At 46.5% G+C, this 23,551-nt stretch overlaps 1 protein-coding gene across 1 annotated transcript in view; it reads right to left on the reverse strand.

Annotated features, from left to right (window-relative positions):
• Positions 1–286: 286 nt before the first annotated feature.
• The window catches only part of LOC131402552 (ral guanine nucleotide dissociation stimulator-like), a 220,116-nt gene continuing 196,851 nt past the window's right edge, over positions 287–23,551 (reverse strand). The window contains exons 3-6 of the mRNA XM_058537237.1: positions 2,082–2,156; positions 1,455–1,487; positions 1,012–1,133; positions 287–358 (exon numbers count right to left, since the gene is read on the reverse strand). Of these exons, the coding sequence (XP_058393220.1) occupies positions 298–358; positions 1,012–1,133; positions 1,455–1,487; positions 2,082–2,156 (291 nt within the window). The 3' untranslated portion in view covers positions 287–297. The remainder of the gene's footprint in view (positions 359–1,011; positions 1,134–1,454; positions 1,488–2,081; positions 2,157–23,551) is intronic.

Here is a 23,551-nt window from a genome sequence, read left to right on the forward strand (position 1 = left end):
TTCTGTGTCTCATTTACATGAGCATAAGAAGTGAAAGAACCACACCACAACACCCAGGCTGTGACAGAAACAGGATATAACGTAAATGTCAAATCTACCATTTACTAGTAAAGAAATAATATCACTCCTCCCCAATCGGTTAACAGTCGCTGTGGTGCAGATGTCAGGGAGTTGGGGGGGGTGGCGCCTCACTCTCGCGCTTTAGGGGAAACAAGGGAAAATCTTAGGATGTCCTCATTCACTCAGGGTGGGAAGAGATGCCCCGGTACACCCCGAGGGCGCCAGTGTCCCTGCTGGTCAGGAGGAGCTCCACTTGTGGTCTCCAGAGTGTGACGGCTCATCGCCAAATGCGTGGCGGCTGAAGAGAAGAAACAGACTATTTTGGGGTACCTCCCTGAGATTCATGGCACACCTCCCTGCCCCGCTGCACTCTGATCCAAACCCTGTGCTGTGTGCTGAGTCCATCAACAGCACCCTGTTTGTACCTGATGCAGGAGGCATCATTGAGCATCAGCCATTTCAGAGGATGCAACTGAATCCCAGAGAGGAGAGGGGAGCGGCCAGTCCCAGGCCTGGTCAGCAGTGGAGCTGGGATCCAGGCCCATGCTTAGCCTGAAGCTGTACTGAGCCCCTGGATTGAGTTGCTGCTGGTCCCAACACTCACTCGGCCCTAAACTGGAGGATGTCCGGTTCCTCTTTCTCTTGAAGAGCCGCATTTTGCTCGCCATCTGGTGTGCGGGCTCCAGCTGCCAGGAGACCCAGTAGCTACAGGACAGAGTGGACCTGTGAGCTACCGGGAGACCCAGTAGCTACAGGACAGAGTGGACCTGTGAGCTACTAGGAGCCACACCTCTGGTGCCCCTCCCAGAGCCTGCCAGCAGCTGAGTCCCAGTGACCCATGGGTCACCACGCTACGAGTTCTGAGGCTGATTAGCGAACCAGGCCACAGGCTGTGGAGCTGGCCATCACAGAGAGTCTGCCCTGCCCTCACCCAACTCCTGTCCCCCTCACCTCTCATGGACACTGATGGGCTCCAGGGCCTGGAACCAGGCCCCAAATCGCTCTTCGGGCTCCAGGTCATACGCATTTGCAGCCTGCTGGAGCAGCTGGATCCTCCTGATGACTTTGAATTTCTGAGAGGAAGGACAGGATGCAGACAGGGCTTGGGTGGGGAACCCTGCTAGGGATTTGTGCGGAGTGAGGATCTGGTCTGGGGTCTGTGCTCACTCGGGAACCTTCCTTCCTTCCCACTCCATTCAGGACTTGCCTGTCCTCACAGTTAGCTTGAATTAGTTCCTCATCCAGGAAGGTGTCCTTGATGCCAGGCCCCCCCGCACCCACCAACGTGATGGGATTCCCAGCTTTGTGGATCTGACCCAAGGGATGAGGCCAGAGAATGTCTTGCTAGGGGAGGTCTGTGATTTCCACTTCCCCACCCTCCCACAGCTGCTCACCTCACACCATTTCTGGAAGTTGGACTGTTTTCCCTGGAAGGGAGACAGCCAATGTCCATCAGAAACAGCGCCCTAAGCCCATAACTAACCCCCATCCCACCCCTTCTCAGGCTGCAGGAATGTCAGGGCCCAACAGAGGGCAGACCTTCCACAAAGAGAACTTGACACTGGGCCAGGCTCTGGGCTCCAGAGCAGGAGGGACAGGGGAGCTGAGGCCAGAGACCTTATGTAGCGCACCCTCTCTGATGACAGATGGGAAGACTGAGGCTTCAGGGAGGAAGGGACAGCTGGACCATAGAAGTGCTTCCTCACTTGCAGGGGCTGATGACACTCCCCCAGGGGCAGGGTCTGAGGGGGAGGCTGAGTGCAGCTCAGACACAGCCTCCTGCAGCTCTGCAGGCAGGCAGCTCTGAGCTTCACCAGCCCAAGGAGCCTAGTGGGGGGCTTACGCAGAGCGTCTATTCATGCATTGCTAAGATGGGCCTGACTCCCCAGCTCCCAGGGGTGGCCATGGGGCTCTCATGAGAGAAGGTTTGCCAGGTACTGAGAGCTCAGGGCCCAGTGCAGGGCTCTCGCCTCCCAAACCTCAGGATCCTGTTCCCTGGCCCCACCTCCAGGCTCACTCACTTCCAGATCATCCTCCATCCCAATGTCCAGCAGCTTCAGGTGATAGAGGAACGTGCCCAGGAAGGGGATGACACCCTGTGAAATCAGGGTGGGAGTGGTGAGATGAGTCCCACCTCTCAGGTGCCCCCATGGACCCTCCCCCAAATCCCTTCACCCCAGCCTCCTGCCCAACACAGTCTCCCACAGAGAGCAGCCTAGGATCCTCAGCAGCCTCCCCTCAGTTGCCCCTCCAGGAGCACACAACTTCCCCAGTCACCTCCTACGGGCTGCTCTTGGCAAATCCTAGGGTATGTGCTCCCTGCCCCTCTCCACTCTAATTCATCTTGGGCCCAGCCCTCTCAGGCCTCATCCTGGTCACTTCCAGGGCAGGCATTTGAGGCTCTGGGGCTCCAGGATCTTGGCTGGAGGAGGAGGGAGCCCTCTCTTAGGGAGGCCTCAAGCCATGAGGAGAGAGACCCCCTCCTCTGACACCCTCCCCCTCAGGCCCCCTCACCTGCTGTTGCGGCCTCTCCTGGGCTCCCTGGGGATCCATCTCTAGGGTGGCCCACACAGAGGTCACCTCCTGCAGGGTCAAGGACAGGCTCAGGGAGACCATGCTCCCTTCCCCGTGTCTCCCAGGCGCCTGATCCTAGACCCAGGACATCTGGTGTCTATGGCTGTTCCCATTCCAGAGTGCTCTGATTCTAGATCACTCCCATCTCCAACACTCCCTCCTCTGTGCCCTCAGGCCTGCCCAGGCCCCTAAGCCTCTCTCCTCATCAGGAAAATGTGAGGAGGATTCCCATGCCTCCCAGGGTCGCCTGAGGACTCAGTGTCATCTGAGTGTCACCAGTACTCTCCACTCCCCCCTCGAGGACGAGGAGCACAAAGCTCCTGCAAATTGCTCTCTCCCTTGTACCTCATCACCACTGTGAGGCCTGCACCACAGATCATCTCCCTCCATATCCCAGATGAGGAGACCGAGGCCCACAGAGGTGCAGTGACTTGCTCAGGGGCGCACAGAGGAGACCACCCCCCCTCTCAGCCAAAGGGCCTGGCCCTCGGTCTTCACTCCTCCTCCAGACACACCTCTGACCAAGGTCCTGTGCTCTGGACTCTCGGGGTGTGTTGAGGCCCTCAGTCAGCCTGAGCCATGGATTGGGAGGCACAAGGTGTCTCGGGGTCCTATCCAAGTGGATTCTGTGTTTTCCAGCCCCCTGGGATTCTCTGACACCAGGCTGCACTTGAGGCCATGCCAAAGCCTCAGCTCCCTAGGATCCCCTCAGGATAAACCCTGCACAGAACTCCTCCTTTATTCACTCAGGAAGGGGACCCCCTTGTGCCACATCTGAGTGACAGTGTAGGGGGTGACCATGGCGCTGTGTAATGGTGACATTTGAATCCTTTTTTACTTGGAGACGTCTAATGTCCTGTCAGGAAGGTCCATTAAGTATCTGTAGGTTCCCCGATAATTCTCATTGCCATCTGGGGTGTATCTTTGTCAACAAGGCACCGGGCGAGACTCACTGATTTGTCAGCAGTGACCACTATAGGGTTAGATCGCACACTCCCAGAGAGCACACAGTTCTGTCCCAGATCCACCATTTGGCCCAAGGCTTGGCAGCCCCTGTGTTCACAAGGCCTGTGTGACCTCACAGTGCCCATCCCTGGAGCAGGCAGAGTGCCCTCCCCTGCAAGGTGCAGTGAAGACAGAAGGAGCAGCAGGGGCCTGGCTTCCTGAGGACAGGCTGGGCTGCTTTAGGAAGAAAGGAACCCCCACCCACTCCATCCACCCACCAGCCTGGAGGAAGAGGGCCAGCTGATAGGTCCACATGGAAGCCAGAGACCTGTTCATTCTGCCAGCTCTTCACCTCCTGGAAAAGTCCAGGCGACACCACTGTATCCCGTTCCCAACACCTCCTGCCCCAAACAGTCCCCACCAGCCCCTGCAGCTCACAACCCCCGCTTCCTGTCAAGCTGGACAAGACAGACCGTTATTTCTCATTGAACTTTAAGTGAAAAACTTCCCAAAGCACATCCTGGCTAGTCCCTCCCCACCTCACCTCCCCTCCTTCCAGATCTCCAGCCTCCACTCACCTCCTTGAGCCACTTCCTGCTCTCCCGCTGGCTTGTTTTCATCAACCGTTTAAGTTTTGTCCAGTTCTTCCTGAGGAGGGAAAAAAGGAAAGAAACACTATGGAGTTGTTTGAGGGAAAATCCCTTTTGTTTGAAAACCCAGAAGATCCAGACAGCCTGGATGAGCGTTTTGACTGTGTCCTCTGAGCCCTGAGGTGTCTGGCACTGGGGAAGGGGCTCTCCTATTGTCACCTGGGGCCTCCATTCTCTTATCTTCTCAGCAGATGTGTTTTAAACAGTCTTAATTTCATGTGGACAGAGAATTTTGTTGCTGAAAACACTTGAAAATCTTCAATTTGGCTCAAGCCAGGATCTGTCACTTAGGGAAACTGATTCCTGAAGCAGAACCACTGGCCTAAGTTTTCAGAAAGACTCCAAGCCTTCCAACCAGGTTAGACCCTATCGCCAGGGTTTGCTGTCTTCCAGGAGGTCCCAACTGACTGAAGAGCAATGCCAGCCCTGTGTGGCGTCTGGTCCACCCAGGTGGTCCTAGCATGGAGAGAGGCCTACCCACCTGGACACCCATCTCCATGTCTCTTTTAAAGGCTGAATGGAGGGGCCCTGCAGAGCCCAGAGGATCACATGGAGTGAGGAAAGTTTCCTCAAGCCTTGGCATTCCTGGGGAAGGGAAGAGAATGAGCTGTGAGGGGGAGCTGGAGCACTGCTTCCTCTGGTTTCTGTCGCCTCATTGACATCTCCTGTCCTGGATGAGACAGCGGCTCAGGGAACCCGGGAAAGGCACAGCTGGAACCTGATGAGGAATACTTCCAAGAGGAGGATTTTGGCTCAAGCCAAGGAAGGAGCCCAGGAAGGGGTGAGATTCCCACCACTGGGACCAGGAGTCAGGTCATCGAAGCACTGGCAGGAGGGGCCTAAGTATTGTGCAAAGGCTCAGACCACAGACTTCAAACATGAGAGCTGAGAAAGGAGAAGGGGCAGTTCCCCTGACTCCAGAGAGGGGCTCTCAGGGCCTCCCACATCTTACCCTGGCCATCTGGGTTCAGAGCTCCACCACCCTGGCCCTGTCCTGGACCGTCATGCTCGGGTCCCCAATGCAGGTGGTGATGACACATTCGACCATTCTGTTAAAGTGGGTCATGTTGGCAAGGATGGTGGGTGCCAGGTGCTCATTACCCCTGTTGTCACACTGGCACCAGATGGAGCCCAGGAAGTCGTGGGACATCACTTTCTTGAAGAGATCCTGGGCAGGACAGGGAGTGTCACCCAGCCCTGCCACAACCCAGCTCAGTGTCCAGCTCCCACAGTCCCAGGCCGGGTCAGAGGTCAGAGCTGGAGCTCAGGAAGCTGATAATGCGGCCTGAGGCTTGTGGGAGTCCCTGCGTGTTACCTGTGTCCCCTGAGGGCACCCAGCACAGGATGACCCAGGACACGATAATGTGGTGCAGGGAAGTGGCATTTGCTCGCTGCCCAGTCTCACTTCCAACAAGCATCAGAACTCGGCTCCTGCTTGACCGTCTCTAGGGGCATCTCCCACCCATACTGACCATCCTAGGGTCTTTCTTCTCTTTCAGGTACACATTTCTCCAAGGCAGCAACAACCACAGGCTTTGTTTTTCTGCCTTGTAGTCATGTACACATGAGGTGCCTAATTAGTGCTGAGGCTGTTGAGGCCTCCTGGGCAAATGAGTGAACTACCCAGGACGATACAGCACTTCAGTGTGCTCCCCTCCCCCACCAAAGCGCAGACTCTGCCCAACGTCCTCTCTGTTTCACCTCGTCCAGCTGCACAGCCACTCTGCATGGCAGCTGCTCTCAGTGTCCATCTCTACTGTCCACATGAGGACAGCAAAAGCTTGGGAGTTAAGAAGTCTGCTCAGGTCACATGAGGGTAAGCAGGGAAACTGGACCGAGATCATGGGATTCTGGATCAGGAAATGTCAAGTGTGGGGCAGCTCATGGCACAGCGAAGGCCGAACCCACCTGCCCTGAGAGCCCCGCTGCTCACCACATCCATCAGTGTCAACTGCTCTGCCACCAGCCGGGGAGGTAACTCCAAGAAGTCAGGCCTCTCCTCCCTCAACAGGTTCTATCTGGTCACATCCCAGGGGCAGGTGGGCTCTGGGGCTGGATCTGGCTCTGCTGTTATCTCTCCAGGTGGAGTGATGATTCTCCCTGGAGCCAATGGTCCAGCTGGCTCCAGCTCAGGAGCTGGCACTGGGGCTGGAGCTGATGTTGGTGGTGGCTCTGTCCCTGGAGGGACTGATGGAGGTGACACTGGCTCCCGCTGTAGCACAGGTGGTGGAACTAGAACTGGAGCTGGATCTAGCCATGGAGCTAGACCTTGCTCTGGCTCTGGAGCCGGAGGGAGCTCTGGAGATGGTACTGCAGCAGGAGACAGAAACAGTGTAACTCAAGTAGCTGACTTCCCCGGTCCCTGTCACAGCCAGGAAAGACCCCACTGCCTTTAAGGGAAACTAGACTTTGAAGATCCTGCAGATCATCTTCCCAGACTGCAGTCTTCTCACCTTCCAGATCTGCCTCAATGGGCATTGGATGCTCCAGCTGGACCTGGAGAAAAGTAGGCGTGGCCCCCCAGCTCCGAGCCAGGCAAGCTGAGATGCAGAGATGTCAGCTTCATCCTGAAGCAGGGAAAGTGCAGGGGTTCCCAGAAATCCTGCCCTGGGTCCAGGCAGGTTCCCACCAGAGAAGAGATGACACTGGGGGAGGCAATTGGGCAACAGATTCAGAGGCCTAGCCTTTCCCTCCACACTTCTCATGCAAGGCACAGATGCCTGCCCCTTCTCATCCCGGCGATGAGCCCCTGCTCATCCAGCACGTTGAACACAGAGCCTGTCGTGACTCTCTTCCTGCTGACACTCTTCTCCTGAAGGGCCGGGACACAGCCCAGCCTAACCCTCCATGTACTTGTGCAACTGGATTGAGCAGAGGCCGGTTTTTGAGCGGGTTGCTCCTGTCTTGGGCCTGGAGGTGGTGGTCACAAGAGGTAGATATGGGAAAAAGGAGACAGATTAAGATGGGTCTGTGATGGGAATGGGTCTCTTGGAGACAACTCAGCCTAGCCACCCCTCTGTTTCCCAGGGGTCCTGGCACCCATCCATAATTCTTTGACTCCTGTCTTCCTGGAGTGGAAGCCACCAGACCTCAGCCTTCCCTTGGGAATCAAAAGATGTGTGAGATGCAAGGTTCTGACAGGCGCGCCCCAGCCACAGCCCCCATCTCTCCCTCCACAGCTTGTTCAGTAGAGACAGGAAGCCCTTCTTCTGGACCCAAAGACCACTCACTTTTTTAGATGGTCCTGTGCTCTGCCCTACTGGCTGGAATAAGGGAAGATGCCTCAAGCTATAAAGGAGGCTATCAGGGCATCACTTGGGATGTACCATGGAAGACAGGACCTGCAAAAGATGTCTAATGTCACTGTCTGACTCTCAGACGACAACTGAGGCACAGCGATTGTGTCTACTTCATTCACTGACTTTACTAAGTGTCCTCAAAAGTCCTGCATGTAGTAGGTATTTAATCTACACACTTGAATGAATGAAGTCCAGCCAGACCATCCCAGACATTTGAGTGGGCCTAGGGCCTCTCTGCTGCCCCAGAAATCCTTAATTGGCTACCCCAAGGAAAAGGATCAGGACCAGCTGGATGGAAGCTCAACTCCATGACAGGGTGATTTCTATGTGTTTTTCCACACTCAGAAAGGCCACATCCTAGAGATCAGTGAGGCAGACTACTTTTCACAGTGAAGAGAAAAATAAACACCATGGACAACCACAGCACGTCCACAGCGCTCTCTGCAGATCCAGGCACCAGGTAAGCACCTGCCATTTCTGATCCCATTAGTCCCTACAAGATCACCATGAAATTTATCCTCCCCCCCGACTTTTCAGAAGAGTAAACTGAGGTTCAGAGAGATGTGGGGATTTGCCGAATGTACACAGCTGGCAGTGGGCAGAGTCACCACTGTGCTGAGGAGGGAATGGCTACTCACCTAGTAAACAGCTGGTCCAGAACCCGGTAGAATGTGTCTAAGGCCGAGTAGTTGACCATGAAGGTGGTGAAGCTGGACGTGTTCCTACTCAGGAAAGCTGGTGCCATGGACTCTGTCAGCTTCTCCATCATGCCTGCCTGGAGGGCACGCATCCTGAAGGCCTCATTTAAATTCACAGTGAACTCATCCTCACACTGGGTGTGAGGAGGGGGCACATACAGTAAGTGATATCACAGTGAACCACCAGGAGGACTGAGGTGACTTTCTACCCTCCCGTGTAGCTGGTGGGGAGGAGTGGAGGTCCAGATTCCTTTGCGAGTGGGACTGTGGGGTACTCTAGTGAGAAAATTCTGGATGTGGGGACTCCAGGGGGTTCTCAGATTTGAGCCTGCATTCTAGTACTGCCTTTGTCATCTAAGAGTCCTGCGTGTGAAGACCCCTCTGCACCCACACTCACCTCAGAGCAGCCCTGGTCATGGATGGACTGGTGCACTTGTGTTCTCTCCAGGGAGAGGGTGAACTGGAAACCATCCACCAGCTCCTCGACCATCTCTTGGGTGCAGCTCTGCAGTGACAGTGCCCAGCAGTCAGGCCAGGAGGGATCAGGGGCCTGCCTGGACTTTGCCACAGGGGGAAACACCCCCACAGATCAGGCACAGAGGGGAATCTGCATAGACTTCATCAGGGAAGGAATGCGAGGACACTTTGAGGGCCCGGGATTCACATGCAGATAGAGGATCTTGGTCCCCAGCACTCACCTTCCTCTCCTGCAACCAAGATCTTGAGCATGAACATAACACACTGCTCGACTCCCACCATCTAGCTTCCTGCTCCTGCCCAGGCTGGGTCCTCCTCATCCCCAGCTTCCCTAACTCCACCTCACACACACACACACACACACACACACACACGAGTGTCAAGGGGTGTGGGGCTGTCCTTTTGGGATCACAGTTCTGGCCTGACCTAGAGTGGCCTGCCCTGGCCCACACTGATACCTGATGGTTCCTCCTGCCAAAAGGCCATAGACATTCGAGGTGAGGGCTGAGCCAATGTCGAAAGCGACTTAACATGCTCTCATTCTGGGCTTTCCGGGGGCCAGAGCCTCGGAAAGTCACGGGACAACATGAGAACATCCTGCTCTGTCGAGTGTCTCCACTCAAATGACTGGACAGGAGGCTGTGATTACAATGTGGGTGCCTGGTAACCAGAGTTCTAAGTTCTGTTGGGGGCTGTCACCAAGGAAGTGAGGTCACTTCTTCAATGTTCCAATACTTGACCCCTTCATTCAATCAGACCCACCCAAAGCCCCCGCTAGGCTGTTGGCTGCTCTCCCTCCTTGCTCGTGTCATCTCCATCACCGTACACAAATACCCATCACCACCCTGCCCACAGCTCCTTGGGAGTGGATTCAGGGGCACAGCTTTGAGGAGACAGAGCTGAAGTCAGACCTCTTTTCTCCTACCAGTTCTGTGTCCTGGAAAAGATGCTGTGCCTCTCAAGATCTCCCCAGTCTCCCAAACTGCACAATGAGGATTGGGCTAAAAACAGCTTCCTAGGGACCTTGTCAGGGTACATGTGATAATACGTACAACACCTTTGGGCTGGTGTCACAAGTGTCTAATGTACACACTTAGAGATGGAGGAAGTACAAGAAGGAGTAGGACATCACATAGACTACCAGTCAGAACTTCTCTGGGTTCCAGATGTGTGATCTTGAGAAAGTGACTGCCCCTCTGGGCCTCATTTTCAGGTCTGCATCCTGTAGGAGTTGAAATTAGAGGAAATTCAGACATTGTGATCCACTGTCATTAACCCTTCCACGGTCACCTGTTTTACTCAGAATCAGTCCCAAGTGCCTCACGTTGGCATATGTGATGGGCAGCCTCCACAATGGCCCCAATGCTCCCTGCCTCTTGAAGTGCACATCCTTTTGTCATCACTAAGTGGTCAGTATCTGGCTTCTGAACAACAGAACACAGCCAAGGTGATGGGGTGTCACTTCCAAGTTTAAATTACAAAACGTCTGTCACTTCCTGCTTACTGGCTTACTTGGGTTCCCTACTTACCTCCCTCCTTCTGTTTCCCTCTCTCTCTCTCTCTCTCGCTCACTCTCTCTCTCTCACTCTCGCTCTGTATCAAATCACCAGAACTGGGAATGCAAGTGCTGATGTTTTCAGTTGCACTATGTATAGGCTCCATAAGAGAGAAATGAGGGAGTGTCCAGCCAACAGACAGACAGGAACTCAGACTTTCAGTCCAAATGGATCCTGACAAAACCCATGTGAGTGATCTTGGGTGGGAATCCTCCCCCATTTGAGCCCTGTTGAGACCACAACCCTGCTTCAGAGAGACTTTGAGGCACAGGGACCCAGCTAACTCATGCCAGATGCTTGGCTCACAGAAATTATGAGATGTTATATATTTGTACTGTATAGGTGGTAGGTTTTGGAGTAATGTTGTCACAGAGGAACAGAAAGTAACAGTCTACCATGTCCCAGCATCCAGCCTGATCACCCTCCTCTCTCCTCTCACTCTCTCTTCTCAGGCTCACTCCAGCCACACTGGCCACATTTCTGACCTTCCCTAGTCAATCTCGCTTCTTCCTGTGAGTCTCTGCATCAGGGAGCCTTCTCCTTGACACACTAACTGTTCCCAGACATACACAGGGGTGCTTACACTTGTCATTCTGGTCACAGCAAAGGTCTGAAATGCCTCAGAGAGGCCTTTCAGAACCTCCTAGCACAGTCGCTACTATCACAGATCTTACATCCAGAAGAGCATTATATGATTACCTCCTCCTTCCTCCCATTGAGATAAAATGAGTGCACGGGGAAGGGCTGTCTGCTTTGGTTGATGCAGAGGCAATTCCTTCTGGTTATAGCAGGCATAGGACTGTCTCTTCCAGGCCGAATTTTTCCCACCACGAGTCCATTGTTTAAGGGAACCGTCATTCCCTCTCTTTCATGGGTCTGGTTTCCCCAAGAACACAGTGAACACTCTCCCTGTGCTGCATCACCATAAACCCACAGCCAGAAGATAAGCACCAAGTTAAAACACCACCAGATCCTGAATTCAGTCACTGCTGAGACACTCCCATCAATGTTGTCATTCAATGGTGACTCCTGAGGACACCTTTCCCCTGAGATCCAGTCCCATCCTGTCCTCAGCTTCTTACAGTAACACTGAGATTTCGTCAGAGTCCTCCCAACCTGAGCAAGAAACATTCTGAAATGTTCTCTGTATTAATTTTCAGGGACTGGGGACATTGGTAGATGTAATTTGAGTGTGTATGTGCAGTAGTTTCTATGCAGGTATTCTATTTTTCATACAAATAAAATAGTGTGGCTAATCAATGCACCAAGAAAATGAATAACTGTTCAAATTTGTTCATGATGTGAAGTCTTTAGAGAATAAATGTCGTGGTTAAGAGCACAGAGTATGGAGCTAACTCCTCATGTCCAAATTCAAGCTCAATCCCTTACTAGATATTTGTATTGACTGAGTTATTTACCTGATTGGTGCCTCAGTTTCTTCATCACTCAGTTGACAATAATGATCAGCATACCTACTTTGTAGGTTTATGGAGAGTATTAAAGGAGGTAATGTTTGAAAAATGCTTGGAACACCTAGCGTATTGCCAGTGTTGTGCCTATATATTAGAAATTATTCTGACACTGCCTGTGAGCCCCAGTGGGTGAGACTGTTGCCTGGATGTATGTAGAAAGCACTCCATGACATACGATGAATAAATGAGTGAACAACATTGGCGAATGCATTACCAATGTCACCTATGTGACCTTACAAGCATTCCCAAGCCGAACCACACGCAGACATTCCTGCTTTGTCCTGCATCACATTCCCTGGAGGAATCACTGGGGCTTCTTGGACCCTGGTAACCGTGCCCACTAAAGGTTCTTTTCTGTCAGCAAACCCCAGTCTTTGTCCAATTGCTGCAGCTCACAGCGTCTGCGCTCTGATCCTTGTCTTCACTGGAGGGAGAAGTGCCATCCTCAGAGCTGGGCACACACAGAGCCTGAACCTTGGATAAAATGATTCCCTGGCCCTTGGTCAGGTAGAAGAGCGCAGGGACAGAGTGGGATTTGGGGAAAATCCTCCAGGTGTTGTCAGAAGGGATGGAGGCATGGGATGTGTCAGCAAGGACTTGTCTGCTTGGTGGGCCTTAGTAGTTAAATAGTAGGGAGGCTGGGAAGTTTTGTAGGTTCTAGCATAATACAATCAATATGACGGTCATGAAATCAGAATCAGCCTAATGAAGGCCAAATTAACCCAATGTCAGCTGTTCCCTGAATCTCTAATCCAGTAGTGTTCTATCATCTCCTTTTCATTGATTGGCTAGAGTAATTATAATTTACATAGCCTGTCTATTTTTACATAGAAAAGAAAAAGTGAGTTTTAAAACAACCCTCCTTGGAAAAGTCTCCCTAACATATTGAATTAATAACAGAAGCCACGACAGGAAATTCACCACATATCTTGAGCTTTAGTCTCTGGTTTTAGATCTTCCTAACTGGTAAATTACCTTGACTTCTGCCTTCTTTCTTGAGATTAGTCCACTTAAGACTAAATAGGAGTGCAACCTCATGCCATGGGAGAAGTGGTGACTCTAGGAAGAGGTTTGTTCCATTATGTCAGTGTGTGTGTGTGTGTGTGTGTGTGTGTGTGTGTGTATGACAGTTTTTGTTTCATCTTGCAGTGTGGGCCAGTGTAGATGCCTTTTCTAGGGAAAAAAATTTCCCTAACCACTTTCTCTGGTATTTATTTTCACTGATGGCTTCATCGGCACTGTCCAATAGTAACATTAAGCACTCTATATTATAGAATTTAATTTTTTTCTTAGTAGCCACATTTTAAAAAATGAAAGCAAACAAGTGAAACTAATTTTAACAGTATATTTTAACCAACTATAACCAAGATATCATCAATGTGGGTGAAGTCTATACAAAAGTTAATAATGAGAGAGTTTACATTTTTTTCCTGGATTTCATAAATCCAGTGTGTACTTCCCACTTACAGCACATTCTCCATTTTTAAGTTGAATTTTTTCAGACATAGTTTCGCTGTACTGAGATTTAATATTCACAGTTGTCAAATAAGAGTCACTAGGAGAGGGGTGGATGATAATTTCACTACTGATTTAAGCTCTAATGGAGCTATGAACACCAACTTGTCAATGGGTTAATCAAATGAATAGTCATATAGCACAGAAGAATACTATGATTTGGGATTTAGAGAATGACTGGGGAAAGTGGGTCCTGACAGGGAGCACCAGGGATTTTGTTGTTGAGAGTGACAAGGACAAAAAGACAATAAAGTCATACTCATAAGTGTCTAACAACATGGGGGAGAAGAAATGACCTGCCGTAGTCCTGAGTTTTGACCTCGAGCTTTCTGTTCTTGACCCAAATCTCTTTGACGATGTCCCAGGACACAGGTCAGATTAATCCCCACAGGGAGAGAGGGAAGGTAGAAGTACAAGGCATCTGACATAATTGTCCTGGGAAGGCAGGCTTCATTTATCACTCTGATCCACATTCCCAATTTTGATTTGGTATTTAGAAAAAGACTGGGGATCGTGTGTCTTGACAGGGAGCACCAAGGATTTTGTTGTTGAGAGAGAAAAGGACAAAAAGAGAATAAAGTCATACACATAAGTGTCTAACAACACGGGGGAGAAGAAATGACCTGCCGTAGTCCTGAGTTTTGACCTCGTGGTTTCTTTTCTTGACCCAAATCTCTTTGATGATGTCCCAGGACACAGGTCAGATTAATCCCCACAGGGAGAGAGGGAGGGTAGAAGTACAGGGAATCTGAAATAATTGTCCTGGGAAGGCAGGCTTCATTTATAACTCTGATCCACTTTCAAAATTTATTTTTATAGGGTAAGAGGAGAAGAAGTATGATGGTCAAATCATCACAGAGGAAGTGATATGATTGTGGAAAGCAATCTAAACCAAAGCCTGGTTTGAGCATCTCCAACCCTTTGAGGATGTCCAGTTACATATTCAAGAGACCAGTTACTAGAATCACATCCTATCCTGGCAATGAGGTCAGATACCATCAAAGGTAAGAAAACTTGGAGCAGCCCCAACAACTCTGCTGGCAGAAGAGACTCCAAGGTCTCCAGGCCTGCAGAGTGCAGGAGAAGTGTTAAGTGCTTTGGACCTTGCCAAAGCCCTGCTGAATCTTGCACCTAGTTGCACAGGTGTATCCCTGCCAGGTGAGCTCGCAGGTGTTCTGAACTCCATTCCCCTTGCCCACCCCTTCCTGGTCTTCAGATTCAGCAGAGATGATCCCAGGAGCTTGTCTGTACATCCCACAGCTCCTTTGCAAACGTCTTCTGGTGACTGAGGAAGATATCAGGAAACAGGAAGGGAAAGTGAAGACGACAAGAGACAGACTGTCGGTAGCACTGATGCAGACAGACTTGCTAGCTAGGCAGGGAGAGTGAGGGGCCAAGAAGGACATCCCGACAAACACGTTGAAGAAAACAGAAGACGGCGCAGATAACATGGAGCTCACACTACATTAATGCCTCTGCAGGGGTCCCGATGATTTCTTTCTTTGAGCTCTTGAAACTTTAATATATACCAATAATTTTCTTTTCTTGGACTCCTTTGTATGACAGAGAAGATACAGACAGTGATCCTTCTGAGGTTAGAGATTGGGTTTCCGGTGAGAAGAGAAAGGAGATATTTCTTTCTCATTTTGTTCTCTCATTTTCCTTTACTGAGTTTTATCTATTTGTATTTTAAGACCAGGAGTTTTCACAGTCAGGGGATTCTTTAGAGTTTTGCCCTCACATTCACAGAAAAAACACACGTAGTCCAAATGGATTGTCCTTTTTGTGTAATATTGCAATAGATTCCAACGTAATATAGCACTAAAGAGCTGTTATATCTGTCTTCTCAAAAAAGACACCTACTTCTGGGTCTCTATTTTTCTGGTATTTGTTGCATGTTGAATCACAGTTGCATATCATGAACTTCTGGGTTGTCCCTTTTTTTAGATTTATATGTGTTGAAAATTTGATTCATGAAAATCGATATGCCATTGTGGTATCATGTTGTCAGGAGAACGACTGTTTTCAGCATCACAAGTCTCACAATAAGCCAGTGTGTTGGGATTTGTCTATTTGCCTGATCGAGTATGTTGCACTCTTCAAATCCTCTTTATCATTACTTACTTTTGTTCCACAGATTTATCAGTTTCTGAGAGCAATGCGTTAAACAATAATAGAGTATCTTAGTATTTATATCTTCCCTAAAAAATGAGTTATTTTTTAGCTAAATCTTCTCTCCTCTATTCTTCCATGTGGTAATCATCTGGAATTTTGGTTCGAATGTGTTTTTAATGTCTTGCTTTAAAACTAATACTAAATTAGACAGATGTTTTTTCCTTTCCTTGTGACTCCTGTTATGTTTTCCTGGGTTCACATTTCTTCTTCCTGATGTACATTCTTTACCGCTTCTTTCACTGTGGGCCTGTGTGAGGTCAAATTTGAGTCTGTTTGTAGGTCAGATAACGTCTTTTTTTCTTTCACACATAGTTTGAATAGGTGTTTAATTTAGCTTTGTAGTAATTTTTTTCCTTCTTTGTCAAGTTATTTAATATTTCTGAGCCTCCACATCTTTAGCTTAAAATGGGAATAAATCCCTAAAATTGTGACTGTAACTGAGATCATACACGCAGAGCTTTCCAGTCATGTTGTTTAGAAGAAATTTGTCAATAATGATAACTATTATCATTACTGATAATGATATTATAATAATTAATATATAATAATATATTAATGTATAATGATTATACATTAATTTATAATTATAATGTACACTATATAATGTATAATGTATGCAGTGTGCAATAATAATATATTAATATTATTAATCATTAGAATCTTCATAGTGTGCATTCTTGGAGAATCACTGCTTCAGATTGAGAATGTGAAGCTCAAACACAAAAAGTCTGCGAGAGTGCCATGACTGTGACTTTAATTATCAGCCGTTGGGTATCTTCAGCTGTGGTCGTCTGCACAGAGTGTACAGATAATGTAATCTGTTCTCACAGACCCACGGCAGAACAGCGCAGCCTGCCTCATGCCTGGGATGCTCTGGGCTGCTTGTTGGGGAGCCTCTGCTGTGAGGCTAATTGGACTCTGTACAGAGAAAGATGAAAAAAGACTCTTTCTTTTCCCTCAGATTTCTCCCGCCGAGTATTATTCACTTTTACATCCAGAGCAGACACACTCTTCCCAGAGCCTGGGTGTTTCTCTGGGATTCAGGCTTCCCAGACACCTAGTCATTTCAGGTCCCAAGGCCCAAGGGGACTGCAGAATCATGTCTCACCCACTCCTCCTCCCATCTTGGCCTGTTTCCCGTCACGGAGGACGCATGAGTGGGGAGAGGAGCCATCAAGGGAGATTGACCTGGAAGTCCTGGTGAATCTGAGCTTCAGAGAATGAAGCAGAAAAGGGGAACCTGAGACTGCCAGGGCTTCAGTTGGGGAGGAATATGGAGGAACCAAGAGGGGTGTGATGGCTGCACAGAGTGAAGGGGAGGGAGGTTCCAAATTTTCCTTAGAAGGGAAACCTTGCGCTGAAGTGGGGATTCGATATTACATGATGGCAACATCTGTGCTGGTTTCACCAATTCTGGTATCCCCGAGGGATGAACTGGTGTGACACCACAGGACAGAAGTTGCAGTCACTTTCAGGACTTAAGGAAGGTGAAACCTTTCAGCTTAGTCCCCTGTGAGCCAATCAGGGGCCAATTCTAGACAGGCTCAGAACCTGCATCCGTCCAATGTGGTTTCATTCTGTTCCAGTCAAGCTCCTGTGGACTCCAGCTGGGCAAAAGGGACCTCAGATCTAGTCATATCTAGTCATCACAGCTTCCGTAGGTCACCATGAGGCAGGTAATAGCCCAGGCGTCGTCACTGGACCTCATAGTTGCTCTCCTTCCTCCGTCAGCAGACAGTGACTTGTGAGATGAGGAGAGCTCATCAGAATGGTCCAGTCAGCTGCCCAGTATGGGAGACTCCAGGGGAAGGAGATGCCAAAGCCACAGAGACCCGATGCCTCCTGTGTCTCCCTCTTCCTTTTTTCCACTTAATTTTCACCCTCAGTCCTTCTTTTCCTTTCCTTTTCCCTCGTTCGGCTCTCTCTCTCTCTCTTTCCCCTACATGTTCTAGCTTAATTGAGGTATTCACGATATACAGAAAACTGCATATATTTAAAGTGAACAATTTGATACATTTTGATTATAACTTATTGAACCATCACCACAATGAAGAAAAGGAACACTATCTTCCCCAAATTTCCTCATGCACATTTTAATTCCTCATTCCCTGCCGTTTGCAAACACATTCTCATTCCCAGAGACGAGTGATCTGGTATATGTCCCTATAGATTTTCCTGCATTTTACAAAAATGTTTATAAATGGGATCATATACTATGTACTCATTTTTTACTGGCTTCTTTCACTCAGCATAATTATTTTGATATTTATGCTTGTCATTGCATGTACTATGAATTCATTCCTATCCCCAACCATTCCCTGGCAGCACTGTGCACACGCCCGAACACTTCCCATGTTGGTGTGAGAGCCAATAGTAAAGCTGCATCCCCAAAAGTAGGAATGCGCCTTGGTGCAACTCTGGGAGGGGTTGGTGGCAGCCTTGGAGCTGCACATGAACACTTTCCTGGATGGATGGAAAGCCCACCATGCCACTGCAGTCCCAAGGATTGGACAATGCTCAGAACCCATGAAGAAGCCCCACCCACCAAGTACAGAGGCTGGCATGAGCATAAGAAAAAGCAGCAGCAGATATACGTGCACATATCTGCTTTCGCAGGTGGCACAAATACCCATAGTAGTGTTGTGGTCTCACAACTGTGTACGTGCCTCCATGTGGTGGCAGCTCTGAGCCCAGTGGGAATGCTTTCCCAGCGAGTGGAACACCCACTGTACCCACGCAACTTCCAGCATTTGGGGTGGGATCAGAAACACAGCTCATGCTTTCCCCATAGCGGTAGCAGGTGGAATCTGCGACCTGATACTACCACAAATACACAGACAAGAGTTTAGTTCATCAAACAGCATAAGAAACTACAGTAACAATTCAGAGCAGAAAGAAATGACAAATCTCCAGAAACGAAACTTGAAGTCACAGAAATTTACAATCTAAATGACAGAGTTCAAAATAACTATCATAAAGAAACTCACCAAATTACAAGAGTGTTCAGACAGTTTGATGAACTCAAGAATAAAATTAATGAGGAAAAGGAATACTTCATCAAAGATACTGAAACTATTAAAAAAAAAAACAAGCAGAAATTCTGGATATGAATAACATAATTAAAAAGATAAAAAAGAATCTAGAATCCTTAAAAAATAGAGCTGATATTATGGATGAAAGAATTAGTGATTTAGAGGATCGAAAAATAGAAATTCTTCCAGTGGACGAGGAAAGAGAACTCTGATTTTTAAAAAAGGAATGAATTCTTGTAGAAATATACAACTCAATTATAAAAGCAACATAAGAATTATATGTATTTCAGAGGGAGAAAAGAGGGAGAGAGGAGCAGAGAGATTGTTAAAAGAAATAATAGTTGAGAACTTCCCAAACCTGGGGAAGAACCGGACCTACAAGTACATGAAGCCAAGAGAAAGCCTAATAACATCAATGCTAAAAGAGCTTCTCCAAGGCATATAATAGTAAAATTGGTAAAAGCCAATGACAAAAAAAAATATTAAGGGAAGCAAGACAGAAGAAAATAACCTACAAAGGAAGCCCTATCAGGCTTTCAGCATATTTCTTGGCAGAAACTTTAAAAGCAAGGAAAGAATGGAATGATATATTACAAATACAGAAAGGCAAAAACTTTCAGCCAAGAATACGCTATCCAGTGAAATGATGCTTATGATACAATGGAGAAATAAAAGTTTTCCCAGATAAACAAAGTCTGAGGGAGTTCATCGCCACTAGATCTCCCATACAAGCAATGATCACGAACGTCCTCATACCAGAAATAAAAAGATGGCAAATGTCTACAAAGTTTTGAGCAAAAAGATAAATAGAGAGACAAAATCAGAAAGCTACAGCTTTGTTTCACAACAGGGTAACAAATACTTAATTATAACTTAAAATAAGAAGGGAAGGAAAGCTTCAAAAGTAACTATAAACACTTCAACTTAGTCACAAACGTACAACACAAAAATGAATAACTTGTGACAACAATAACTCAGAAGGAGAAGAGGAAAGAGATGGAACCTGCTTAGACTAATGGAGATAAGAGGCTATCAGAAGATGTACTATCTCATCTATGAGATCTTCATACAAACCTTACAGTAACCAGCAAAGAAAAAGTCAGAACACAGGCATAGATCATAAAAAAAGAGAAACCCTCCACAGAAAACCCCCAAAATGAAATGGTAGTTAGAAACACAAAGGAAGAGAAACAATGGAAATATAGATTAGGTGGGATTAAGCCCTCATGTATCAATAATCACTTTAAATGTAAATCGATTGAATTCTCCAATCAACAGACACAGAGAGGTGAGGTGGATTAGAAAACAAGACCCAACAATACGCTGCCTCCAGGAAACACATCTCAGCTCTAAAAACAAACAGGCTCAGAATGAAGGGATGGGAGACAATACTCCAAGCAAATGGCAAATAAAAGAAAGTAGGTGTTGCCATACTTATATCAGAAAAAGCAGACTTCAAGAAAAAAAAAGACTACGAGAGACAAAGAGGGGCGGTATATAATGATAAAGGGGACTTTCCACCAAGAGGACATAACATTTATAAAGATGTATGCACCTAACACAGCAGCACAAAAGAATATAAAGCAACTATTAATAGACCCACAGGGAGAAATTAACAGCAACACAATAATAGCAGGGGAACTGAACATCCCACATACATCCATGGATAGATCATGCAGAGAAAGGCAAAAAGTCAATAGTGGAATTAAATGAAACATATGATCAGATGAACTTAATCGATATACATAGAGCATACCCTCCCAAAACAGCAAAATACACATTCTTCTTAAGTGTACATGGAACATTCTCAACGATAGACCATATGTTGTGAAACAAGGCAAGCCTGAATAAATTTAAGATTAAAATCATAACAAGCTTCTTTTCTGACCACAATGCTATGACACTTGAAATCAACTACAAGAAAAAAGACGGGGAAGTCACAAATATGTGGAAACTAAAGAACACATGACTGAAGAACCATTGGATCAATGAACAAATCAAAGGAGAAATAAAAAAATACCTGAAGAAAAACGAAAATGAAAAGACAACAAAACAACTCTTATGGGATGCGCCAAAAGCAGTTCTAAAAAGGAAATTCATAGCAATACAAGCACAGCTCAACAAAAAAGAAAAATACCAAATAAGTAACCTTAAACTACACCTAATAGAACCAGAAAATGAAGAATAAATGAAGCCCCAAGTCAGCAGAATGAGGGAAATAATAAAAATTAGAGCAGAATTAAATGAAATAGAGACTGAAAAATACTGTAGAAAGGATCAATGAAACAAAGAGCTGGTTCTTTGAGAAGACTGAAACAAAACTGACAGACCCTTAGCCAGACTCACTAAGGAAAAAAGAGAGAAGGCTCAAAGACATAAAATTAGAAATGAAAGATGAGAAATTACAACAGATACCACAGAAAACGAAAGGACAATAATAAAATACACTGAACAACTTACATACCACCAAATTGAATAACCTAAAAGAAATAGATAAATTCTTAGATTCACACAAACTCCCAAACCGAATCAAGAAGAAATACTGAAAATGAACAGATCAATCACAAGTAAAGGGAACGAAATTCTCATCAAAAACCTCCCAAATAACAAAAGTCCAGGACCAGATGTCTTCTCTGGAGAATTCTACCATATATTCAAACAAGATTTAATACCTATGTTTCTCAAACTATTCCAAACAGTTGAAGAAGATGGAACACTTCCTAATTCATTCTATGAGGCCAACATCACCATGACAGCAAAAGCAGGCAAGGATAGCACAAAGAAGAAATATTACAGGCCGATATCGCTGATGAACACAGAAGCAAAAATACTCAGCTAAATATCAACAAATCGAACACAGCAATATATTAAAAGGATCATATACCATGATCAAGTGGAATTTATACCAGGGATACAGGGATGGTTCAACATCGGCAAATCAATCAATGTGATACACCACATTAACAAAATGAGGAATAAAAATCATATGAACCTCTCCACAGATGCAGAGAAAGGATTTGACAAGATCCAACATCCATTTATGATAAAAACTCTCAATAAAATGGGTATAGAAGGAACGTACCTCAACAGTATAAAGGCCATATATCTCAAACCCACAGCCAACATCATACTTAATGGTGAAAAACTTAAAGCCATTCCTCTGAGAACAGGAAGAAGACAAAGGTGCCCACTCTCGCCACTCCCATTTAACATAGTACTGGAGGTTTTGGCCAGAGCAATGAGGCTGGAAAAAGAAATAAAAGGAATCCAAATTGGAAAGGAAGAAATGAAACTCTTGCTGTTTGCAGATGACATGATTGTAAATATAGAAAACCCTAAAGAATCCATCAGAAAACTATTAGAAATAATCAACAACTACAGCAAAGTTGCAGTGTACAAAATCAACTTACAAATATCAGTTGCATTTCTATACTCTAATAATGACCTAACAGAAAGAGAACTCAAGAATACAATCCCACTTACAATTGCAACAAAAAGAAAAAAAGTGTCTAGGGATAAATTTAACCAAAGAGTTTAAAGACCTATACAATGAAAACTATAAGACATTATTGCAAGAAATCAGTGATGACCTGAAGTAATGGGAAGATATTCCATGCACATGGATTGGAAGAATAAAGACAGTTAAAATGTCCATATTACCTAAAGTAATCTACAGATTCAATGCAATCCCAATCAGAATCCCAATGACATTCTTCATAGAAATAGAAAACAGAATCCTAAAATGTATACGGAATAACAAAAGACCTTGAACAGGCAAAGCAATCCTGAGAAGAAAGAAAAAAGCTGGAGGCATCACAATCCTAACTTGAAAATATATTACATAGCCATAGTAATCAAAATGGTATGGTGTTGGCACAAAAGCAGACTCATAAATCAATGGAACAGAACTGAAAGCCCAGACAGAAAACCACACATCTGTGCTCAGTTAATCTCTGACAAAGGAGTCAAGATCATACAATGGAGAAAGGAATGTCTCTTCAATAAATGCTGTTGGGAAAACTGGACAGCCACATGCAAAAGAATGAAAGTAGATCATTATCTTCCGCCATACACAAAAATTAACTTGAAATGGATAAAAGACTTGACTGTAACACTTGAAACCATAAAACTCCTAGAAGAATATATACACAGTACAGTTTTTGACATCGGTCTTAGTAGCATATTTTACAATACCATGTCTACTCAGGCAAGAGAAAGAAAAGAAAAAATATACAAATGGGACTAAAAGCCTTCTGCAAGGTAAAGGAAACAATGAACAAAACAAAAAGCCAGTGCCGGTCCCGTGGCTTAGTAGTTAAGTGCACGCGAACTGCTACTGGCTGCCCAGGTTCGGATCCGAGACGCGCACAGACGCACCACTTGTTCGGCCATGCTGAGGTCGCATCCCACATACAGCAACTAGAAGGATGTGCAACTATGACATACAACTATCAACTGGGACTTTGGGGGGGAAAATAAAAGAGAAGGATTGGCAATAGATGTTAGCTCAGAGCCAGTCTTCCTCAGAAAATAAGAGGAGGATTAGCACAGATGTTAGCTCATGGCTGATCTTCCTCACAAAAAAAAAAAAAAAACGAAAAAACAACCCACTAACTGGGAGAAAATATTTGCAAATCATATATCTGACAAGGGGTTAATCTCAAAAATATATAAAAAACTCATACAACCCAACAACAAAAAAACAGATAATCCAATCTAAAAATGGGCAGAGAATATGAACAGACATTTTTCCAAAGAAGATATACATAAGGCCAACAGACACATGAAAAGATGTATATCATCACTAATTATTAGGGATATTCAAATCAAAACTACAATTAGAGATCACCTTACACCTGTCAGAATGGCTATAAATCCCAAGACAAAAAATAACAAATGTTGGATAGGATAATGAGAAAAGGTCACCCTCACACACTGCTGGTGGGAATGCAAACTGCTGCAGCCACCAGGGAAAACAGTATGGAGATTTCTCAAAAAATTAAAAATAGAAATACCATACATTCCAGCTATGCCACTACTGGGTATTTATCCAAAGAAACTGAAATCAACAATTCAAAGAGATTTATGCACCCCTGTG

This window comes from Diceros bicornis, unplaced genomic scaffold (assembly GCF_020826845.1).
Source record: "Diceros bicornis minor isolate mBicDic1 unplaced genomic scaffold, mDicBic1.mat.cur scaffold_147_ctg1, whole genome shotgun sequence".
Classification (NCBI taxonomy): domain Eukaryota; kingdom Metazoa; phylum Chordata; class Mammalia; order Perissodactyla; family Rhinocerotidae; genus Diceros; species Diceros bicornis.